This window comes from Molothrus aeneus, chromosome 2, assembly GCF_037042795.1.
Source record: "Molothrus aeneus isolate 106 chromosome 2, BPBGC_Maene_1.0, whole genome shotgun sequence".
Lineage (NCBI taxonomy): Eukaryota > Metazoa > Chordata > Aves > Passeriformes > Icteridae > Molothrus > Molothrus aeneus.
In genome coordinates this window covers 96731158-96757178 of record NC_089647.1, presented here as the reverse complement: position 1 = coordinate 96757178, position 26021 = coordinate 96731158, and the positions used below count along the sequence as shown (strand labels likewise).

At 38.5% G+C, this 26021-nt stretch overlaps 1 protein-coding gene across 1 annotated transcript in view; it reads right to left on the bottom strand.

Annotated features, from left to right (window-relative positions):
* Positions 1–26021, bottom strand: part of TBL1X (transducin beta like 1 X-linked) — a 195841-nt gene that overhangs the window by 47848 nt on the left and 121972 nt on the right. The window contains exon 4 of the mRNA XM_066545344.1: positions 6142–6249. Coding sequence (XP_066401441.1) covers positions 6142–6199 — 58 coding nt within the window. The 5' untranslated portion in view covers positions 6200–6249. The remainder of the gene's footprint in view (positions 1–6141; positions 6250–26021) is intronic.

Here is a 26021-nt window from a genome sequence, read left to right as displayed (position 1 = left end):
ACCCTGCTCTGAACAGAGGAGATGGATTAGATGATCTCCAATGGCCCCTGACAACCTGAACTATTCTCTGATTCTGCCATCTCCTGAGATACTATCCAGACTGAGCCCTCCTACGATCCTAATGAGCCAAATTGCAAGAAAACATAAAAAAAAAGGCAAAAAGAAAAATCACTATCCAGTGACTCTGCCATGAGTGAACACTATTGCTTTTACTGCCACACTGGACAATTGCCTTTATTGACCAAGTGATTCATTCTTTTAATGAGTTATTCTTCGAGGTTTAAATTTTAATAATTTAAGAAAAAAAACATTCACTGTGTATTCCTCTTCTACCTTGCAGCAGCCTTCCTACACAAAGGAAGCAGTTAGCTTTGAAGCAAATTTAGCTGACCTATATATGCCAATCTTTTATGCTTTGCTTAATCTGAATTATTTTCAACATGCACGTCTCTCGTCTGTGACTCAGGGACTCTGTGCCATACACAGTTGTTCAAAAAATACTCTAAACATACCTCATGTAGGCAAAGTATGGACTTCAGAGAAAAATTACACAGGCTTATGTAAGTAAAGACTGTTGCATCAGGCACCAATTCAAAAGAACAGAATATGATCTTCAGTCATCCCCTACTGCCTGAGAACTTACGCAAGAAAACTGTGATATTTACATTTTCTGTAAAATTTCTAGGTTGGAAAAGAAAACTATTCAATAAAAAAAATATAGTTTTCCTTCAAATTTTGTTGCTTCCTTTTCAAAAAATTGCAAATGTAGTTGGGAAAAAAAGTAATTTAATACTATTCCAATATTAGTATTTAGTTTCATCACAAGGATGAAATCCCAGAAAGATCATAATATCCACATTTTGGATTCTCTCATGATTTCCAAATGCAAAATGACAGCAAAATGCCTTGGATGTGGTTAACAGGAAAGGCCCATATTTGTACATGGCCTAACTACAAAGGGTTTTGTGATTCACAGAAACCCTTTGCTCTGTGCCCTTGAATCAATGCTTAAAACCTGAGAGAAAAACTTTTTCTCTAGGAAAAAAAGGAAAATCTGTCAACTATGAACCAGGCAGACCAATGTGCTGCTAAAATCCTGAATTAACAGAGGGGGAAAAATCTTTTTTATTAGCTGTCTTCATTTTTATGGTTGGGAAGAAAACAAATGAAAATTCCAAAGTAAAATGGTAAATTGTCCCAAGTCAGCATCTAAAAATGTCATTGACATCTTTTTTAGCAAAAGCATCTAGCTACTGTTTTTATTGTCTTAGATGTGGTACAGATTGTACATGGTGCAGATTATACACTGGGGAACAGTTATCAAGGATATGTCATAAAACATGGAAAAATTCAAATCAAAAAGTAAAAATTTGAGTGAAAATGGAAGCTTACACAATCTTAACTCTAAGCAGTCATTGCAAGACACTTGTCACAGTAAATGTTCTGCTAGAGAACAGTGTAAGCCACAGGCAACTGGGGACCTGATTTTCAGACAAGAATTCCAGACTGCATCATGCATATAAATGCTAGAAAAGGAACACTGTTAAGTGATCAATGCATCAAAAATACTCAATTTGAAAAGCTTTAATAACTGAATGGACATGTTTGGTAAGGCTGGGTAGGGAAGGTAATTTATTGTAGCATTTGGACAGATAGGATTTGCACTTACAACAGACGGCAACACATTTTAGATGAAAAAGTATGAGAGACATTTGATTTCCCTTTGGTTTTGCCATCCTCCCTCAACTCTTAGAAATTTCCTTGGGATCCTTATCACTCCTCATTGCATTGTACTGCTCTGACTTTCATTCCAAAAGACAAATAATTATCTGATTCTCTTTTGGAAATAAAACAGAACAGGAAAACTCTACAATATGAATTGTGTACTTTTTTTTGGAAAAACTGAAGAAACCCCATAGAAAGTCTATGTCAGTAATGAAGATGCCTGCTAGCAAAAGCATGCTTCTCAGGTGTTTAAAGAGGTTCAAAGTTAATACAACTAATATTATTATATTAATATTATGTTAGTCTTAATATTATCTACTATTAATTGTAATTAATGTAATTTGGATGCCAGAACTGTGGCTATATTTTGGTATAGCTTGTTTCACTTTCATCAATGGACCTGGCTTTGTTATCTAACTGTATCCACCACAGGAGTGGTGTTTTGTGTGCTCCTATTTCCACACTGGTTGGACACTCTAAGATAGATCTACCTAACTGGGGCCAACATTTCATTTAAAGGTAGATTTTGTATCAAGACACCTACAAATAAACATAACCTGACTTTAAGAAGTTTGACTCCTGAGATAAACAATGGTTGAAAGGCCTCAGTACTTTTAAGAATGACCCCTTTAAACTGCACCAAGGAAGTTTGTAATAAAAAAGGAGAAAACTAGACACTGCAATACTTGACTTTGGATAGGAAGAGATAACCTTGAACTGAAAATAAACACTTGTTCTTTTGTATCTCAAGAAAGGGGCATTCATGGTCCTGCTGTGGAAGTGCTTAACACCTAGTCACCTTCATGGTGAACTTCCTATGGCATTAAGCCACGGAGCATAAATGGAAACTATGATAGACTGCTTTGATTTTCTGGGCATAGATAAGCACTGAGACAGTCACCTGTGAGAAGAGGCAACTGTTTACTATTTAAATTATTTAAATACAGCTAAACATTTAGAGCCTTAACTTGTCCCTGTCCTGTCTTGTAAGGCAGAGATTTGACTCCACTGCCCCTGGACCAGGCAGCCCCTGGACCATCCTTTCCAGCCTGCTCCTCCAGCAGCAGGCAATTCAAAGCAGTCTCCCTGGCTGTACTTTTTTCTGTTAAACCTCATTATCAGTCAGTATAACTCACCAAATGCCACAAGTTACTATTTCATTCCATCTGCAGATGTACTTGGTAATCATTTTATATTTCCTTCCAGGTAACCAATAAAGCTGATGAACAGCATTATGCCAAGAAGAGATTCCTGTGAGTTCCCACTAAAAGTAACCCTTGAGATGAATACTCCCCAGCTATAATCACTTTTCAAGATGTTTCTGTTATCCCATTTTTAATCCATTTGGTTACTCTGGACTACACTGATTTTACTCACTGTTATTTCATTTTGGTTTTAACCACCGTGTCAACAAGACTAAATAAATGTCATAAAGTAGTCCAAGTGTATTAATGTCAGCACAGCTATCTCTGTCAATTTCATTTCTGATCTTGGAAAAAAGCAGTATCAAGTATGTTTGACAAGATCTATTATCCATAAAAACTTGCTGGCTGGCATTTGGCATGATGTCATCTCTTCAGATTTGTTGGAGATATTTAATCTCAGCATTTCAATGATTATCCTTGACCTATAGTTACCTGGATCATCTTATTTAACCTTTAAAAATTCTGGCACAACATTTGCTTTTTCCAGTTCACTGAAACTCTCCTCAGTACGCCTAGATTTGTTAAAAAGCAACAATAATGGTTTAGACAGTTCAACTCTATTAATACTCTCCTGTGCAAGGCTTCTGATCTGACAGAAAATTAAGGAGGAAATATATAGTTACTGAATTTCACTTCTAGCTTCAAGTTTACAAGAGCTGAACTCCTACTAGAATCACCTGCCAGCATTTTCATAATGAACTGTAGAGCCTCCTTCAGCATCTTTGCTACAATGCTTCAAAGGATCTCAAGTGTTCCTGTACTTCCTGCATCTCCTGTTCGCAGATGCAAAATACATGAAATAGTATAGGGACATTTTGTCTTTTTTTTTTCTCCTTTGTTATTCCTCTCTTCCTCCCATCATTTGCCTAGATTTTATGGAAAAGCCTGGAAGTTGTACATTATCAGATTTTTTTCAGATACTCGAAAAAAAAGAATTGAACTTTTGTGTGGTATTGTAAGCAACATTCATGGTTGCGTCTGATAAAATTTTTAGAAGCTTTGGGTTCAGCTAATGTTAACAAATAATCAGTGTAATAACCCTGCTTTTGGCAAACTCCTTAAACTGTAGGGGTTTGAACTCAGACTGTATTTAAACACTAGCCCTTTAAATCTGGCCTGCATTATTTCTGAAGCTGTGGAGTAAATATCTTTCATTTGCTGTTGTGTCTTCTGGCATTTAGAGTCACCAGTGGAAAGCCAAAACTCTGAATAACAGTTTCTGTCTTATTGCCTTACTTCATCTGAAAATACAGATATAAAAACCTTTTGGAAAAAAATGATGACAGCAGTAAAAAAGGTTCAAACCTAATGTAAGAAGCTTTTTAACAGATTCATCACTGGTTACAGTTCTAGTTTGCTGAATGGAATTCCTAACAAACCGCCAGGTGTATCTACTACATCCATATCTAGCATTTAGATTTCAACATGCTCAGATTGAAGCATATTGGAATATTTCTTCAAATATTTAACCTCAATTTCCACTCTGTGTATAAAATAAACAGAATAATGGAAATATGATGTTTTTGTGTATGTCTTCAGTATGTGTGGATCAAATAATAAAAATTTTTGACCCTCTAGATAAGAATGTAAGAGCAGTACAACTTGCCATTAATATAGCAATTTGCAGGTTAAGTTCCCTGTAAAATGGCAAAAGTGAGTGCTTGCTTGTGGGAGATGTTACCTAGAGTAACTTTTCCCTCACATTTGGCTGATCCCATCATTCTTGATTGACTTGTAAAGCCTCCTGAATCACTACACAACACTAACTCACCTCCTGATGTATCAAGAGGGATAAAAAAGGTTGGGTTTTTTCCACATCAGGAAATGCTACTGCATTAATACACCGTTATGCAGAATTTCCTACAACCCAAACATAACACTGTAAAGTAACTCCAGGATTCTTTATTTTTGATTACATCCATTGGTGCATTGCTATAATGTCTAAGAGCTCTTAGTGCTGTACACAATGGCTTGTTTTTCAAAGTAAAGTTTGTCTGGATGAAATTTTAGTTTTGTTACTTCCTCTTTCTCTTTCATCTGTTTGCACACCAGATCTAGACAACTTTTTATAAGCTCCATTATTAGAGAGTGCGATACAACAGCTAACACAGGCCAACTATGGACTCCCAAAGAACTGTTTCAAAAAACCAAACCATGCAGAAGTACAATAAACCTTCTTCATTTAAATGGAGATTCTTTGCATAGGGATTCAGTTTCCTGGGATTGAAATAGTCTTGCAAGTGGAAGAAACAACTCAAAATAATGCATCTAATGAGTACCAGTTATAGTGACCAAGGGAAGCAGGCTAAGGCAGTACCTTCTACCTGCTGGGACTCTGGTTCTCGGTACAAGACATCTCTTGGGTCTTGAGGGCTTATTCTAAAACTGGCTTCAAATCTTCTGACAGGATGACATCTATTTTCCACAGATTTGTTTGTTTGTTTGCTTCAGCATGTGAAACATGAAATATTTTTAGTCAATTCTACTTTTACCAACACAAAACAGAGGGTCAGTACTAAGTAAAATGTTGGTGATGCTGGTTACAAATCCTCTGTCAATGTTTCTCAGCTCCCCTATCATCTCTACAGTAACAGAACGTTTTCCATTAGCTAAGAGACTTTCTACTTCTTGCAGTCAAAGAATGGAGACTACATATATAAAATAAACACAAAATATAACTTTCATTTTTTTTTAAGATTTTGAAGCCCTGTGGTATTTTCCAATATGAAAACAGCTAGAGGTGGAAGTGGTATGGAGACAGAGCCATGATGACACTGGTGCAGCTCAGTTTGCATACATAATTACCCTAAGAATGGTCTAAAACATCAGAAACTTGCACCCAAATTTCTCTTTAGAGCCAATATAAACCAAATTTCAAGTATTTAAGAAAAAAAAGATACAAGACACATGTGCTTTTTACCTCTGCTGCCAAAAATTACTTTGGCTGACATGATATCACTCCCAAAGCATTTGTTAACATAATGTTATTTACTTCTTGTTTTGCCAAACTGCAGTATTTTGTACCTATGCATGTTTGCACTTTTATTGTGTTCTAGACCATGATTTCAAAGAAACACGGGTTTGTGCAAGAAATATTTAGTCTATCAGTCTAAAAGACTCAAGGCAACATCCCTAGAGCAACATCGTGCAAAAAGGCAATTTCCCCATTTCATTTATGACCAGAAGTTATGAAGAAAGACCAAGAATTTACCCGATTCCTGGAGATAGCGATACACCAAGAAATTCACTTCGTCACTGGTTATGCTCATCTTAGCCCAACCTCACTATGATGAGGTTTACGAGAAGTGTGATCCACGCTCTGTTCAGAGGGAGAGAAAAGAACAGGTTTTGTTTTATCTTAATTTACTATGAAATGTGTTATCAAAACAGAGGTGGGAATTGTTAAGGTATTTAAAGATGTCATACAGTTATTAGAGCTGTAACATCCCCATGTGAGGCATCCATAAAGTAATGGGAATCAAGTACTCAGGCTGTACTGCACCTCCAGGTACAATTCAGAAGTAGTATTTAACATACATGAGAGAGTCAGAGGGAGCATTTTAAATATTGGAAGACTTTTCTAATGTCAACTCCTTTACTTGTGTGGCTTTCCTACATGTTCTTTGGAGACTCCTCTTTACTGTGTGAGCGTTTTCAGAATTGCTGGCAATTACAGTCATATATAACACACCAAATTATAATATTTCTGCAGCTCTGAATTTGTAATCCAGCTTTTTGTCCAGTTGTTAATCCACTGAAGACAGATTCTTTCCTTACAAAACTGTGTTATACAATGAATGGGGCCAGAGGGGAAGAGAAAGAGAGAGAATACCATATATACCTTGAGCCAACAAAGAAGACAAATATCCTTACATTATATAAGGCTGTAATATTATAATGTCTCTGTTCATTTATGTTGAGCAAGAATTAAACTCCAATTTTTCATTTAAGTAATTGCAACCTTGAGGATGACAATTTTACATTACTATTTTGGGCATATACTCTGGTAATAAAAACACGGGGTTTAGATGATAAATTTGTTTTGAACGTTTTCCATTAAATCTTGATGATTCACTCCTGTTTGGGAATCTGACTTGAGTAGTTTGGTTTTAAAAGACCTAAGTACTCCTCAGACATAAACTCTGCAGCTGTGTCAGCCACACCATACCTGTGAGTGAGTGATCACACACAGCTTTGGCACGCGCGGCTCTCACCGCGCGCTACAAGTGCAAGACCGTAGGCGTGTGCCAGGTGTTTTGGTTTCCCGTTTGTCTCTTCTTGGCAAGTGGAAAGGTCGGCTTTGTTCATCGAAAACCTCCTCAGTAATTCCTGCTGCCTAAAGCAGCACCTGCTACTGCAGACGATGGAGATCGACGACGCTTCCCCCGCTGATGGTTTAAACCAGCAGGTCACTCATGACTGTAACAGATGTCTCTGCATATTTATGTAAATGGAGGTCTTTGGAACCCTGGTAAGCCTCTTATTATCCCGGGCTGTATTTCATCAATAGCTTGGATGCTGGTTTTTCTTACGAAACCATAGCTTGCTAATTTGGCAGACATCTTCCTCAATACTTGAATCTTAATTGTTACAGTTTACATTTCACGGAGAACAAGAAGAAACAAAGTACTGAAAATCATTCAGTCTCCGTAAGGAAAATTTCATCTCCTTTGGAAAGGATGAATGCTTTCTGCTAAGATTCTGGCTGAGGACAGCATCAGCTGTATCCAACATCCATTCCTGTCACACATGCCACGTATTGCCCTGGGAAGCCACTCAGCCTCTTTTCTCCTCAATCCCTCATCTGTAAAATGGGCTCAAACTTCTCTGCCACACGATTAGGAGACTGGAAGCACAGGTAGCGGTTAGGACTGAAGTTACCAAACCTGGCAACTTCATGCAGTGAAAGCACCACTTCCAGTATAACTTTATACACTCTTCTTCCAGATAAACAGGCTTGGACCTGAATAATTAATAACCTCCTGTACCCTTTTTGCATAACCATTGCTGTACAATGAAGAACAGGACAGACATTCACAGCAACAGTTAAGGCCATTTTCACATCTCAGAGTGCTAAAAATACATCTGCATCGTTGCTATGGCCATGATAGTAATAAATCAAGATAATTTGATCGCTGTGGGTTGAAAAAAACAAAACACCCCACTTTTAAAAGCATTTTAAAAATAGCTGCTTCAGAGTTCGGTGGTAGGAAAGTTGGTAAAGATGAAACCGCTTACAAAAATTCAGTTTCAGCAATGACGTACTCTGTGGTAAGATGAACTTTATTAAAAAAAAAAAATCAAAACCTTCAAATGCCATTTCTGGCTTCATCCTGACAATTTTAGATATTAACATGGTATTTCCCACATACAGAGGGTTGCTTTGGGAAAGGGGAGGCAAGGGAAAGGAAGAATGCTGGGTTTTGTTTGTTTTTCTAAAGATGATTTTTCTTAAATTAATTAAAATCAGAGAAAATCAGTGTGATTGCAAAATAGTCCCCCAGCTCCAGAAAAAAACCCTCTACAGCAGCTAGCTTTGTATCAGAATCCCAAGTACACCCAGTAATAGTTGAATTTACAATGCATTTTCTCTGAAGTCAATCAACAGGAATACTTTGACACATGTGACAAATCGTATCTTTATACACACATTGTTACCATGCCACAAATAACCAGATGATCTCCACTCACATATTTAAGGTTTCTTCTCTCCCACAGATGTCAGGGTAGCAATCAGAAACACAACTGTAAAGCTTTTACCCGTCCAAAGCAAGACACAGATTTTGCCTTTTACCGAGAGAAATCTATTAATTAGAAATCTGGCTGACCACACTCAATTTCATTAATGCTCTTTTTAATTCCCTTCTTCTCTGCAAATAAACAGTACAAATAAAACTAGCTAAAAAAAATATGTTGGGGAGGAGAGGAACATCCTTATGTTTTGTGTATCTCCAAGACTAACTCATAAGGAACAAACAACTAGCTTCTCCCTCAATATATTTTTTAAATGTAGAAATGTAAACTTCTGTAGCAAATCACAGAAACTTTCAGTCACCACTGTGATTGATTTATTTCTGCTAATTGATGGCCTCCTTTTGTTACTGACAACTGGTATTACCTAGATTAATTGTTTTTTAAAAGAAATGAAGTGCAGTTTATAAGCAATACTGATGTGCCTTTGGAGACATTTCACATTTAAACCAGCAATAACATCTTAACTCTTCAAAATGTCAAGAGGATTAACAAAAAGCATTCAAACGTGTTTGAACCTTCTTTACTTGAAACACTTTCTCCTGCAGCCAATTACACATAATGGGAAGTTCTATTTACTTCAACATCTAAAAATTTGGCTTGTGATCCTGTAGGTATTTAAGAATGCCCCAAAATGTGACCTGAGCCAATTAACACTTCCCAAAGCATAATGGACGCAAAACATACAAACCCTACCAGTGGATGGATGGGTTGTCAAGAACGTTCAAAATTAAATGTAACACTTATTTTAAATAAACAACTCTTAGTTCTATCAGCCAGATTTGCAGAAATGCTTCCCATATAGGGTTTAAAATCTGGGATATTACCTCAAATACCACCATTGTGTTTCTAGGGCTGCTTGTCTTTTGCTGAACCAAAAGGTTCACCTGGTGCTGAGCTGACTCCAGTGGAGCTGGAACTGCAGCACGCCTCCCTCTGCCTGTGCTCGGGCAGCCAGGCCAGCCTGCTTCCAGAGTAACCACAGCACCTGACCTGGCTCTGAGCACCCCCTACCACTGCTCCCAAATTAAACCTTCCTGGAGCACTGGGAATCCTGCTAATGGGCCACACAAGTGGCTGGAGAAGGCAGCCTCATGTATAGCCATGGTTCAGCACAGTGATAGCCAGGGCAGCTTAGAATTGTTTATTCACATCCCATCATCCCCTTACTCAAAAGGATTGCTATTCCTTTGCCAGGCATATTTTAGCACTGTTGCCATAAATAAGGGAGATCTGGCTGAAGAATCAAGGGAAAATGATATTTTCAATTTTGAAATAGCCTCTGAAGACTCAACTCCTCTGTCTCTTTTCCAAGTGATGGTCACTGGGTCCCCCAGGGCCATGTCCTGCCCTCCAGGCCAACCCCGGGGCAGGGGACAGCCAAGGTTATTCTGGGAAATGAATTTACATTTGCTACTTGAACCAGCATGCCATCCATAGAGACTGGGAATTACCAGTCAACCTTCCCCTCAGGAAGGCAGAAACAGGTCAGACATTTAGGGAAAACACCTAAACTAAAACCTAAACCTGAAACTTAAATAGGAACTTGGGCACTTCCCATTTGTGCACCCAGCCCTGCTAACAGAAATTTATCAGATGGCTGGTCTGGCTCTCATCTTACACCTTCAAAAATTCTGCAAGCTCCAGTCTGCTTTAACTGAGTGCTGAGCAGTTGTCAACTTCTTGGGAGAGATTTCTTTTTGTGTCATTGTGGTAAAATGAACACTATCCCCTTCCTCCCCCACGCCCTCCTCACCTCCAAACACCAGGTGAAACACTCAAATTTTCATTTATCTCCTTCAGAGATCAAAATGTCTTCTCACAACTGAAATTTTAATGATGACAACATTATCATTAAAATGACAGAGAGGTGTAAAGAGAAATTGTGTATTTGCTTTGGGGGAAAAAAGCCAAAAAGCAGAGGTTCCATAAAAATGAAAACATTCCAGAAAATTCAAACATTTAACGTTGTCCACTTGATGCCCTGCTGCGTGGGAACCAGAGTTCACACACTCATGCTCCCATTTTCTCACCCAAGACGGATCTGTGCACCAAAGTGCATCTCTCAAGACCTAAGATAGTCCTCCCACCTCAGAGAAGGCAATGTGAATGTGAATGTAGTTACTGAAACAGACTCTAGGAAGGCACCGCGGCAGCACAGCCAAATCAATGTGTTACTGTTTTGTATATGCTCCGTAGCTTAATGAAAAACATTTCCCAAAGCCAGAAGCCACTTCTCACAAAATGAGTCATTTAGGCAATCTCTGTGTTTTCTGTTGAAAAATACTTTCATCAAAAAGTTTCAATGAGCCCTATGCTTCTGTATTTCTGGGATGTGTCTTACTGTGGAGCCAGAACAGAGGCAGTAGCCAGCAGCTCTTCCCCAAAGGCCAACGAGCTCTGCTTGGCCCTCACCAATGCATTCCTCAGTCTTGGCTTTTATCACAGCTGCCTCTTCTCGTGGAGAAACTCCAGCATGCTGCTTTCTCAAAATGCCAAACCAAACTTCTGGGAGAGGAAAGGAGCAAACTCTGCTTCTTCTCCCCTCACAGTCTCTCCTGCCATTTTGTGAATCTAAAGAGCAAAACATCTTTTCTTCACAAGTATCCTGACAATGGAATTGAGACCATCACACTCCTTCTAATTACAAGATATAAAGCACAGAAGAATGATTCTTCCTAACTCCACTATCAGTGACCAAATTAACAGTGAACCTGTTCAAAATGCAGCTTGAGCAAGCATGACTTTGTGATTCCTCCTTACAAGGCTTGATCAAGAGACCTTGCTTCAAAACCATCAACTGTAAATATAAACAGTTGCCCATTCTAGAGACCTTGCACTTAAGAAAGCAAATCAGGATGGGCTCCCAACAAGAGCTGCACAGGATCTCCCTGGCCTTTCTTAATGAGGACACAAACATGTTAACTATCTTCACTCTGTAAATGATAACTACATGTCACCCAAACCATATAGTGACAAAAATGAGGTGATTCAAATATTTCAGATCTATTGTACCACACTTGTTACAGATGCTCATACATGTCTTTGAATCAGTTATACTGTTAATATTTTGAAGCTTTATTTACAAGAGCAGTAGCATATTTGTTATTTTGGGGAAAACAAAAGCTTAGATTCCCCACAACAGAGTGATTTCCTTTGGGAATGGTTATTGAATTGTGCAGTATGCACTGTCTCACTTAGATATCTCTCACTCGTGTTTATAGCACATCAGTAAGGACAGGGACCTCAAAGGCAGAAAGCCATAGGATTGTCAAAAACCCTGCACTGCCAAATGTTAAGCCTGGCTCTTATTTTGGTTTTAAGTCTATTTATTTACAGTGACCTTCTGTTGATTTTTAAAAGACCACACTAAACCAAAACAAACGCAGGGAGCCACAGCTCATTCCTGTCCTCACTGCTGCCTGTAAGATCACACTCAGATGAAAAGTTGCAACCACTAAATCTGTACCTGAGAGCTTCAGAAAAAGTTGGCATGGATATAATAAAAGCCTACCTTGGGTCCTGACACATTAGGGTATCTCATTCTATTAGCCAGTGAGCTCAACCATATCAGTGTTCCAAATCTGGTGCCAATCAGAGAAAAAGGAGGAATACCTTCTACAGACATGTGCTAGTGATCAATTAACCTGCAATTCTGTCTTCAAGAGGTCACTCTTGATGAATCAAATGCTGTATGGGCAAACCTGGCAAAAATAAGGTTTCCATTTCAATAAAATCAAAATGTTGTTCAGGGAGAAGGTTGATTTACTACAACATCTAAAAAGAGTTGTCTTTGAACAGATTAATCTTTTTTTGAATAGTAACTGTTCCTACTGTATTTATTTTTTTAAAAATCTGCACTGAATTATCAAAATGCTTGTCCTGTCCAGGAAAAAATGTTAACAAAATAACACATCATCCAGTAAACTATCAAAAAATAAAATTAAGGGGAAAAAGTATCACAAAGATATTTATAAAAATCATTTGGCTGGTTAAACACTTTGGTGGACATAACCGCAGAAACTTTATTTCTGCATGAATACTACTTTTCAATAAATTATAAATTACTTTCAAACTGAAGAGCCATTTGGAACCAAATCCAAATCTATTTATTTAAAGAAAGGGCAACAAGAGATATTCCAACAATTTGTAAGTGCTATTCAAACATTTTTCAATTAATCAACAATTCCCACAGCAAAATAACTAATCATCAACAGAAGATAAGCCTTTAATCACCAAATTCCCAGCAAACTTTACTTCTTCTATCAAAAGGTTCTGAACAGTGCATCAGATCTTTCACAGTTATAATCCCTTAGTTTCATCAGGTTGTTTTTCAGTTCTCAGCTGGTTTGCTTAATTACATCAGCTTCCAGCATTTCAGTTCTAAGAGTTCAAGTGGATCTTTTCCAACTGCCTTTGCTGCAAAATGAAATGGGTTTTCCAGTATTGATTTTTCCTTTTTGTCTCCTTGCTAAGGGGGAAAAAAAGGAAAAAAAACACAATCGCTCTTCCTAATTAGTGCAATTGTGTTTCACCTCTTTCATAACTTTGTTCTAAGATGAGGCACCTTCAATTTTTTTAAAAAACAGAAATGTTATTTGCACTAATATATTATATGGAAAGCTCTGGAAAGCCACAGAAAGACAAATGGGAAAGCAATGGTTGACAGTAGACCTAGAGCTTGCAAATGAAATGAAAATAATTGTTTTCAAATAATAAAAGAAGGAATTACAAAGGCTTGAGAAATCAAAACACATGATTGGATTTAGTCTGAGAACCAAGATACCTCATCAGTCTTGGAACAACTGAAGTCAATTGGGAATGCTGCCACTAAACAGAACCAAGGATTTTCTTCCTTACATGAGCACAAAATTGCAATTAGGACCAACCCAGGGACAATGGTATGTGTCCACTCATTTCAAACCAATTAGGCCAAAATGCACAATTGTCTGATGGTGTAGTAACCGATGGTCTGTGTGCGTTTCCATGCATGTCATACAACAAAAATGTGCTTTAAATCTTACAAGTACTGCTACATGTTCAAAAACATTAAGGAAGATTGCAACTTTAAAGAGATGGCACAATTTCTCCAAAGATAACCCATTTTCTTTAATTTTGGTGAGAGGGCAAATATATTACCTCAAATTTAACTTTTCACTTAATGTACCTGGATTTTCAGTAAAACCTCGAAAAAACCAAAACATTAGCATTTAAATTTCTCATCTTTACTCCACATTCAGAGTTTTGAGGTGAAATGAATGTGATGGCATGAGTTCCTACCAGAAATGGCTGTACCTGATTCAGATGTGAGTAAAATAATACAGCTGAACTTTCAGAATGAACATTCCCCAAAAAGCTAGAACAAAGTGCAGTTTCTTTTGCAGCTGACACTTAACAGTAAATACACACTAAAAGAAATGTGAAGTATCTTGAGTTCCAAGCTGGTCTGTAAGAATGGGCACTGGCAGGCATCAACTGTGATGAGACAGGCCATGGTCTAGTAGAGGAAACACTGGCTTTGAGGAGACACTGAGTTGCTGGGACACAAAAGGAGCTCCCAGAAACCTCCAAAAGGCTCAGCCACCTGCCATATGAGCAGTGGGGATTACCAGCCACGGCACCCATTTTAAATGAGACAATTGCAGGGCAAGGAACATGAGAGTGATGTGCCTGGAAGGATAAATGAGAGACTGAAGGATTTGTCCAAAAGACAGAATATCTGAATAAGGCTTTTTTGATTATTTCTGATTTTTATCTTTACTGCTAAAAATAGTACAACCGGTAGCTGGGGTCAAAATCCTGATTTCTCCAAACACATCTGAGTGCTCCACTGCAGAAGTGGGCTGTGTCTTGATTGTGCACCTTATTTTTGAAGAGTGAGGTAAGGATAAAACATCCATGGGTGTTTTTTTACCATGTTCCTTACACAAACTGTTTCCTACACCACCCTGAGGGTAAATTCTCATTACAAAACCCAGACCACCACCACCTCACTGGCTGCAGTAGTGTCAGTGCCCAGTGGTAGGTGCTTCCAGAACAGTGGTAGGTGCTTCCAGAACCCAACATGCTACAGACAGGTGCCTTGAGCACTGCCAGACCATGGATGTGGCACACAGAGGAGTGAGTGCAAAGGGCTTTGAGACTTGGTCCTGCACCTTGTCCCTTTGTCCCACAGCTGTGAGGCAACCCCACAGCTCTCCAGGCAAGTGGCAGCACAGACAAAGCACTGTTACCATGCAGGAGGGCCTGTTCATCCACATACCTGCACACATCTGTTTGTGTGCTACATCCTCTACAGGACCCAGATACCCAGTAAAACCTGTTTCAATTCCATGCCTATATGAATTTCATCCTGGCTTAGTATCTTTCAGGACAGCCTGACTCAAGTACAGTTGAAGAGAAGCTAAGAGTGAAAACCATTCTGGTACTACTGTCTCATGACAACACTGGTAACTTGCATGATAAAGTTTTCTCTTGGACTTAGCAAAGCTCTATTGAGATGAACCACCACATATCTGTGCTAGGCTAACCAACCTACAGCTTTCTAGCCATGCAGGCTGGCCCCACACAGCTGCAGGTTCCTAGAAGTAAAGGACAGGAGAAGGACCAGTGTCGTCCATCACATGTGGGACATGGAGATGGGCACAACCCTGACCTCACAATCTGGGATCTGCCCAGTAAGAGAGAGCCACCGAGGTCTAGAGAGCAGCAGGGAGCTGCAGCAGCTCAGCTAGCTCATGTCTGGATGGCCTCAGGCAAAGGGAATGTGCAGAGATGTCATTAAGGGGGTGTGTTTTTATTAGTTTCTGCTAATAAGCTCAGCAGATGTTACTGGAAAGAGTTTGATGTTATTTTTCCATCATTTTCAACGTTTTTTTCCCCCTCAGAAAGCAAAGGGAGTAGATCTTGCCACATATTTCAACCTTCCCTTGTTCCCCCTGTAGTATTGTCAAAAGTGTATCTGAAGATTTTCTTTATTTTTATTATTATTACGGTACAAAGGGAAAAAGCATTTTCCCCATTTGTCTATAATTCCAAAATAGCTGAAAGGATGATACTCCAAATTCATGAGGAAAAATACTTTTCAGACTCAGAGCATGGAAAATTTAACCCTCCCCCGCAAAAGAAGTATTTTTCAAATTTTAGAATATATAAAAACAAAGAACTATAATGGAAACTATTTCAAACTTTTATTATGGCAGTTCCTATTATAAACTACTTATAAAAATTTTAACTATGGCTATAAATACTTCATGTTTTCCCTTTAATAATCCTAAGAGAATGTCAATGTTAAAAGCTGCAAGGACAAAGATTACATAGGGTGGCACATTGGAACAGAAAATTATATACATAAATTCAGCATATACACTGCTGTGTATTTAGATTTCATTCTTAGTGGAAATCAGTTGCAGCCTTTTTTTTTTGTGTGTGTGCATTTTGTTTTTTTAAACATAACCATACAGCTTATATTGGTTTGAGCTCTGGAGAAGGGCTATTAAATGTCTCAATTTTATGGAAGTTATAGGACTATTTTCCTTGTTGGAAGGTGAAGAGGGAATGAAGATGGATGGAGGAAATAATTTGCATTTAAAGGATGCCTGTAGAAACTTCTAAGCAATCACTAAAGTAAAAAGCTTGTTTCTAGGTTATTCTTCTGCATTCACATTGCTAAATACATTACAGAGAAACTTCCCATTAAAAATCAATTCAAAGAATTAAGAGGGAGAAATTTCTGTGTATTAAAAACTACCTCAATCACCAATTTCAGACACTGATTTATCTTTCTTTTAACTTTTCTTCTCTATGTTCTATGACCAGATTTAAATAGTTAAGTAAAATTCACACACAGTGTATCCAGTAATATAATCCAAGCTGTACAACACTTTCACATATATTATATGCCTTTTCATCCATCCTCTCCCCTTTACATGCTGTAATAGTCCAAGAGGGGTGAGTTTGTCATTTCAGACTTTCCTGGCTTTTTTGGGTGAAGAATGAACACCACAGAATGACAGAGAATCACATTTCTGGTGGCAGCATCATGAAGTCCTACACAGCCCTAATATAAATAGCTAAGTCTACAGATTAAAAGGCAATGCTAAGAGGAAAGCTTTCTAACCTCCTTTTAGAAAAAGCTATACAGCCTAGAAACTAAGATGAACTAAAAAAATCCTTTGGGAGTCAGAGACAGACTTGACATAATCTAAGGTTTTCATAAAAAAATTCATTAAATACTTCTCAGGATGGATTTTAATATATTATGACACAGCTATTAGTTAGCTCAGATTAAATAAAAAAAGCACTCCCCTGCTTTAAAAAATCAAGATACAGAGAACTGAAGCCTTAAATCCATACATACAGAGTTTGAGAAGCTTTTAAAGGTTTTAATCCCCGGACAAGAATCACTTTATCAGAGAATAAAATGATTCTACATTTTTGGCCCTCTCTCTAAAGAGGACTCCAGGGAAGCTAGAGGTGATCAGGATGGTTGAAGTAGGTGTCAATCATAGGCTGGCCATTACAGAAATATGATTTTGGGTACCTACAGGCTGGAGGGGATCTCAGGAGGTCTCAGGTCCCAGCCCCTGCCCAAAGAAGGGGCTGAGGTCAGACCAGGCTGCTCAACAGAGCTCAGAACCCTCCTCGGACAGGGATGGCCCAGACTCCTTGGGTGACCTGCTCCTCTGCTCACTCCATGGGAACACTTTGGGAAATGCTTCTCCTTAAACCCAAACCTGTTGCAATGTGCTCCTCCTGTCCCATCCCAAGGACTCCCTGTGGGTGCTGGGGGCTTCAGGTGCTCCAAAGCCATCCCTTCTCCAGGCTGCCCCTTGTCCCCCACTCCCTCTCACAGTGCCAGTGTCCAGCCCTGTGTCCTCCCAAGCACCCTCCAGCTTGTCACATCTTTCCTGTGCCAGGTGACAAGTGCAGATGCAGTATATGGATGTAGTCTGATAGGAGTCACACAGACACACACAATCCTTTCCTTGATCAACTCCCAGACACTGCCCAGATTGTGTCTTCCAGTTCACACAAAAAGAAATTACAGCAGGGCTATAAAGAGGCAAAACCTCCATATGACTTTAATATGAACATCAATACCAGCAAAAATTCAAGGGAAGCAATTTTTCCAAACTGGAACAATCTTACTCATTGTCCTCTTTACTAATTTTATTTGGAAAAAAGAAATTTTATTTGGAAAAGACATGCAGGAAGGTAGATAGGGTAACACTCCATACTGTCATGCCTATTAGATCTTCTAAGGATACTGTAACCAAGTGGGTATTTTAGTCATCCAGCTCCTGGAACATAATTCTCAAAGGCTAGTTAGCTATGAAATTCCCTCTACAAGCCATAGGGAGAGTTATGTGCCTGTTCCAAAGATTTATGTGTTTTCCTGTAGACGTGGATTAGACACTTGTCTGAGACTGGGATTCATTGCTTCAAATTTCCGCTCCAAATCCAGGCTCCAATCTGTATTTTTGGCTGTGGAGAACTGACTCAGAACTTTTATTTGAAAAGGAGAAAAAAAAAAAAAGGAGAAAGGTGGCAGTGGAAGTGGTATAACAGATTTAAGAGACTGAAGATTAAAGTATTCACTGAAGAATTAGCGGGTTCAAACTTGCATTTTCCAGCTCTCAGGAGAGCACACTTTACACCTGGTTACAGGTTGCTGAAACAAAACCACTATGGAGCAAAGAATTGAGAGACTTGAAAGGACCAGGAAAAGCAGCAAGGATCTGTAACCCCTCTTAATTCATAAATCACTTGTTTATTGCAAGTATCTGGCTGCTGAATCATATACATTTCAATATTTTTCAGCATCAATGAAAAATTGATCTACATATGAGCATTTGTCCAAAGAAAAATTTTCTTTAATTTTTTTTCTACTCTTTAGCACTCTTTTTTACATATGCTTTACATTTCCTTATTAAGAGAAGATAAAATTGGTCTCCTTATTTCTACAGAAACTCAAGGGCCTTTGTAGTATTATGCAAGGAGCAGACATCAACACCTATATTTAAGCATGACATATTATAAGCTTATATTATCATTTATAATTTGACTCCATTTCAACTATTTGGACTGTAAAGCTCCACAGTGAGTCTTTGCCTCAGGCATTTTTTTTTTTCTGGAAGGCATAAGCAAAAATAGTTCAGTCGTTTCAGAGTGAAGGTGGAGAAAACCCAATTTTGCCAATATTTATACAGTTTCAGTGTTTCAATGAGAACTTCCAGTGCCTCTATATTTTGGAGCAGGGACTTGGCAGAGAGGCTGCTCTCCTGGCAGAGCCTTTGTTGTCACACTGAAAATCCGTGCAAATTTGACTAAAATAAAGCCTTCTGAAAATACTACTTGTATACACATTGCACAGGTTTGTTACAGGCTGTAATTCAATTATCAAAGTATTTTTCTTGTATTAACTTTGCTTCCTACTCAGGAAGGCAGTGCTATCTCTGACAAAGGCTCCTGTCTCTGACTCCTGTCAGATCAGAGTCTTTTTACACAGGGGAAAGCAGCCCCAGGCTGATGCCTGGGAAAGGGTGACAAGCCCTGGGAAGGGCAAAGGGCATCATGGCCACAGGAAGGACAGCTGAGATGGCAGTCTCAGGTGTCTCATCTCACCAGACAGCAGAGAACACCTTCTTCCCAACAAGTATTTCAGAAGGAAAAATATTATAATCAAAATTTGAGTTTTAAATTTCTCTGCTGTCCTTCATACTAATTTTTATCAGTCACTTACTCCTGCAGTTCTAGACTGGATGATCTTTAAAGCCCTGCACCTCTATTTATTTACAGCTTACTTTTATTATTTTTATGAGTCAAGGGTTCTTCTCCTAAGCACTTAATTATAAGACTTCGCTAGTTTATGGAACTATTTTAAAAAATTTGAAAAGTATAATTTAAAAAACATAGAGTAAGATTTTTTTCCTTCTCCAATTCATTTCTTTCTCAGTTAAGCACAGACTTTAATAGCATACCTGTTTGCTTACAAGGACTTCTATTTTACTTGGATCAAATTTAATTTGAAAAGTGCTGAAATTTCTAACTCTTAATAAACTGCTAATATTAATCAAGTCCTTTGACCATAAGACATGCACACAAACACTGTTCAATGTATACTTATTCTCAGGGACTGCATTCAAAGACAGAAAAGGAACAAAACTTGTTTTTGCCAATGCCACTTTTAACATGGCTGTGCTGCCAGTGAGCAATATTTTGGTACTATAAACTAGAAAAAGGCCATCAAACAAAACCCATCAGTGAAGAGCCATCACTTCAGTTTTTTACTGACTATCAACTTGTACAGTGCTGGCCTGGAGCTCTCGAGAAAAGGGATATTCTAAACCCTAATGCCTGCAAAGGAAACAATGAGACTCAAAAAGATGCAAGAATTGATTCCTTTCTCTTCTTTTTATACAAATGCCTCACAATTAAACCTGATGTTTATGAATGCTTACAATCCCTTAAGTCCAAAAGACAGGTTTGCCACATCACATACACTGATGAAGATGATCCTCCTTCCAGTCAAAAACCTTGTGAAAAAAATCTTAAAATCAGAGGTTTCTATATTTCATTACTAATACATCACTGTTACCTGACTGGGTAATAGCTTTTTGTTCTCTTTAGGAAAAGAAAAATAAGTCTGGAAAAAAGGAAAAAAGGAAAATACTACCGCAGGTATTTCCTTAAGAAATGTTCCTTTTTAACCACTGACACTTTAAGCCCTACCCTATGCACAAGTCTTCCATGACTATTAAAACTGCAAAATACTCTCTAGGACATGTAGTCACTAAAATGTAATGGAGACCTGTTAAACAAACAACCTTAAATGGTTTTATTTTGTGTGATCTAACTAAGAATAGGATTGCAGCCTGTCTCTTTTTAAATTCTCAGCTTTCTAATTTTAAGACCTGGACATTCCAATATAGCATTTATCATGCACCCAGATCAAGCAATTAAGACTTTTTTGGGGGAGGGCAGAAGTTCAGGCACATTTCACTGGCAAAAACAACTGCTTATAGCTAGTAATAAACTTTGCATTCCTTTTGGAAGGAATGCTATATAAAGTGTAGCAAAATAAAACAATACAGAGTTTTTGTATAAAACCAACAATGATAATCATAGTCTAAGAAAAGTATAGTTTTATGCACATGCAAATACCAGTTTTCACATTAAGAGATGAATCTCCCACCTCAGAAGTTCACAGTGTCACCATAAATGACTTTTTACTGTTCAGTATTTTAAAAGAACTCTTAAAACATTAACAAATACATCTTAAATGTTTCTGTGTAGGTTTTGGTGTCACACAGAGGCTCTCAAGGATGTGTCATTAACCACTATGGCTGTAAGGCACCACATCCATTCCCTTCCAAAGGGAAGGACAACATTGCATTTGTGACACAATGGGAAGACAAATGTAAAGCATGTTTCATAAATTCACATCCCTAGCCTCTCTGATAATTTCAACTCTTAGCAACAAGAACAAAATAATTTCTACTGTTCCTCAAAAAGCAAAACCAACAACAGCCTTTCTAGTTCAAGCTCAAATTAGGCCACCTGCCTAATAATGCCAGTGTGTAAGAATGGCTCTTAATGCTTCTGTTGTACTAAAAAAAAGGTCAGAAACATTCACCCACATGTCAGCTGCTCACCTGTCCCCCCAGTCCTGCTTTAACTGAACTTTCAGCTCCTCCTGGTTCTGTCTTGGTTACAGCAGCAGCAACCAGCAGAGCTGCACCCATCCTCTCCACTGAACTTCCACAAAGCTCTTAATTTGGGCAGAGAGTGGCTGACATGCTCATGGTGATGGTCTTAGTGCTCAATCCTGTTCCAATGACTGAACTCTTGACTGAGCTGCATATTTTCTACTATAAAATTAAAGTAGAGGTAGAGGAAAGAAAAGCCTGGGGACAAGAAGTCAAATACATTTCTATGAGTGTGGAGGTAGAAGTAATAACAAACAAATCACTGACTTAAAATGAGTTATAATGAATCCCATAGCACCATAAATGCATGCACAGTGTTGCTGTAACTTCATCACTAAGTATGGTCCAGTTCTTCATATTATTAAATTTGCAAACAATTCTGTAAGACATATGAAGTCACTAAGATGCAATGGATATCAAATGAGACCCTTAAAGTTATTTTACTTCATGTGAGCTAACCAGTGAGAGAATAATATCATGTCTCAACTCTTATAATCACTTTTCTAAGCAAATACTCTGTTGCAGCAGGTGTAAACTGGGACAATTAGCTTATAAAAAGTGAAATTACAACTTTTACTTAATTTTTTGTAAGGATCCTTTTTGCTTATAAAGACACTTCTATTTAATTTTTGTGCTTATATGAAGTCATTTAAAAGCCAGTTGCTAAAATGCCTATGAAGTGAAGCTGGAGGGGTAACCCATTTACACTTGATGCCTACATTCACTAATCCATAGGACACAGAACCATATAACACACAAATTACCACAGAGACATGACACATCATCCAGGATCTCACAATGGGAATGTTAAAATTAAAGGTGCAAAGGCCACCAACTGGTTCATCCTCTCCTGGCACCTGTTGCTGGAGTCACTTTCTCTCCTGCCAAGGCAAAACCCATTCCCTGAGCTTCTCCCTGGAGCCAACCAGCTGAGCCTGAGAGAGACAGGGTGAACTTGCACATGGGGCAAGGTCTGAGCCAAGCCTGAACTGCAGGGCTGAAATTCAGGAGATTGGTGGCAAACTGCATGGGGAGAGAGCTGATGGGCAGGGCTGAGCACACGGACGTGCATCCTGGGGACATGGAAGAAAAGCTGCAATGACAAGGCAAGGACACAGACACAGGGAAGAGGGAAGAGACTGCCAGGTGTGGGATGTGGCCCAGTGAGAGCTGCAGTGGATGAGAATGCCAGCTGAAGAGAGAGGCTCCATTCCAAGAGCAAAGAAATGCTTTCCTATTTAATTCCTGCTGTTTAATTGCACCCTCTAATGGTATTTAGGAAAGATCATTTACTTTGATTACAGGTGAGGCTATAAAACAGGAAAGTTGCACAATTGCTTCTTCTTTAAGTTGGTATTCCAAAGATTTCACAACTCCTGGAACATCCACACTACATTCCCTCACTTGAAACCACTCAAGAAACCTGGGAAAAAACCCAGCTTCAATTTCTCCTTCCCTGCAAGATCACACATGAATGAAGACTTGTATTCAGCAAGTGGCATAAATGGGTTACATTTTTTTCAGCAGGGAAACAGGTGCCTGTAACTACATCTCTTATACCACTTATGTAAAATGACCTTTTTGTCATTCAAGAAATCATCCATTTTCTTTAGCAGAATACTCACTTGTGTCACTTTCAGAAATAATGGATTATAAAGAAAAAAAATGAAAAACTACAGCATAAGTAGTCCCAAGACAAGGTCTGAAGAATAACTAATATTAAATGTGAAAAAACTATTCTGAAGATTTTGCCTTCATTCAGATAGATCAAACTATCCCTGTACAAAGAAAGAACAGATTCGTCAACACTAAATCCTCTTATACATCTGGAAAAATAGAAAAACCAAGTTTCTCATGGTACCAACTATATCCTGTATGTTTTTCCACATTCAAAAGAAGTTCATCATTCCTCTTTATACAATTATAATAATGAAAAAAAACCAAAAACCAAACAAACAGGAGACCACAGAGCTGTGAGTACATCTCAAATCTTGGGTTAATTCAGAAATCAAATTCCCTCTGAAGTCTACAGCTGTTCCTACTTCCCACAGATCAGATTAAATTTTGGCTGAGTCTGGCATAGGTTAACAAACAAAATTTGCTAGTGCAGGCACTGGGGACACAAAGGCCTGGCCCTTTTAAATCTCCAATCTCAATCCAAGTTTAGCCAGAAGTGTGAAAGAAAACACAACTGTTAGTTAGTTTTTGCTCAATTAATGGGGCACAGCAGAAAATTCCCTGTCTGTACACACCACTCTGCTGGCAGGTAATATAAGTAAGTGACAGAACAAGCCATTAGAGGACTCACAATCCATTTAACAGAAACACATCCATGTCCTTCAGACCATTACATTGTCTTCAATGTAAAATGGCAGTTTTGAAATGTATGGCAATAATTAGATGCTCAATGTTAAACCAGGCCAGGTTTACAGCTATTCTCTTAATAGCATCTCCTAGAGTTCCTAAGAGCATTCAAAATAGTGCCTGGACTGCCTGATGTGGCTGCAGAACACAGCTTTATCCAGCATATCCATTAACAATAAAAACCAGGAGACAGACTTGTCACAGGTTACAGTGTTCAGGTTATGGGCTTCTACAGAAGTCATTTAGGTATGATATCCCCATTAAAACTGTGCTCAGAAGCTGCTACTGTGACACCTGTGACACATTAAATACTCATCAGAAAAACAGTCATCACTAATATCTCTATTTCTTCTACTTCACAGAAAGGCTGAAATTGAGTTTCACTGTTTATAGATATTGTCTGTTAGTTTAGAATCATCCTGCCAAGACTGAGCTTAAAAAAAAAGTCTGGCCAATGTTACCCAGATTTAAGATGTATGTCTTGCATTCCTGTATGTCAATTAAAAAATTTCAGTCCTGCTTTATAAACGATCTTCACACAAGATCATTATATAAACCACTTGGAGATAGCTGAATAAGGCTGACCAGCTTGTGGTCAGATTTTATTTGTATGATAAATTGATACAACCTCATATAAAAACTTTAAAAAAGCCCGTTTAAAAGTAGAAAAACTTAAAAAAAAATTAGATATGAGTTAAACTCTATTATTGCTCTCAGTCTTCCTCAGATACACCAAACCTGAAATCTTAAAATATTAAGAATAATCTTAACATTTCCCACTGCTTGCACTGAACCACTTCAGTTCACACGGACTCCTTCAGGGTATTCAGACACCATGTGGCTGAAGGTCTCCTTGTGTATTTCGTTCCATGAGATACCAGGCCATTCCCAAGGATGAAAATAAGCCTGGTTATTTCCCAACAAGTTTGACATTGTTTTGCCGTTTCCTGAATGAGCGTATCAGTCCTTGGCCACCACACAAATCATCCAGCCAGGACAGGCTATTTTTATCATTCCCAGATGGTCTTTATGTACTTTCATGCATGACATGAGCTTCGCAGGATACAACCACTCTGTCGACCTTGGTGCATGTGAAACTGTTTTCTCCAAGTACACAGAGGTAGGGGCTGTGTCCTACACATGGGTACATCTATTCATAGCTATGGCATGCACTTCAGCTAGCACTGCAGCACTTCATTTTCCCAATGTACCTTGAAATTTGTCATTGGCAGGAGTACAATTTGTGTCATAAAAAACACACTGTCTTCAGTTTCAGTTCGGTCTGGTTATCTGCTGCTTCCAAAGGGAAATGTGACAAGGCATTTGCATTCAGGAGTTGAATAGTACTTTTGACCCCAGCTCTATTTTGACAGCAAACACTCAGCCATTATCACCCTTTTCTGAAATTATGCTGGAGATACTATTGACAGGCAGCATCTGAATAAATTCTTCCAAAAAATTCCCTTGAGGTTGCCATCACATAGTCTTGGAAGTAGTAAGAAAAAGGTCCACACTCAAATATTAGACCTCAGCATTATTAAAACTACCTGACTGAAACAAAACAATCAAATACCTCTAGGAAAGCCAACAGAAACCATGAATTACATTTGTTTTTGAGGATAACCAGTTATTCATAGAAATTGCTGCTTAGCAAAATGGGTAACTTACCACCTGTACAGCAATTCATGTAAGTGGACGTACATGGTGTTAGAAGATGCAAAGAAACAATTTTGACACTGCAAAGATGCTTGAAGCCTTCCACAGTAAAGGACAGCTGTAGTCTGGGAGACCACAGAGAAGGTGAAGCCCATGGTACAGAAGGAAAGAGTTTATCTACCCAAGAATATCAGATTGGGAAAGAACCTGAGGTGCCCTTGGTACTCCAACTGCCCTGTTTGGCTCATTACTGTGTAGCTCCAGGCCATAACTGAAACCAAGCTCCACATCAGCCAGGGCACTGGCACATGACAGAAAATGCCTGAGGACTTGGACTTGTAACTAAGGCAGCAAATACAACTTCTCTACAACAGCTATTCCAGGAACTTGCTAGACTGGTTTTCATATTCTGCTCCTGCTCTGGACATTACATCAACTTACAACAACTTAAAGAGAGGTTGTTGTTGATGATGAATGGCATGCTGGTTTCAGATACTTTTATATATGGAAGACGAGAAACATTTTATGGAGCTGCAAATACAGCAAAATGTGACACAAAAAGCCATGGGACACACACAAAAAAGATGCAACATACCTTTCTTCTCTCCCT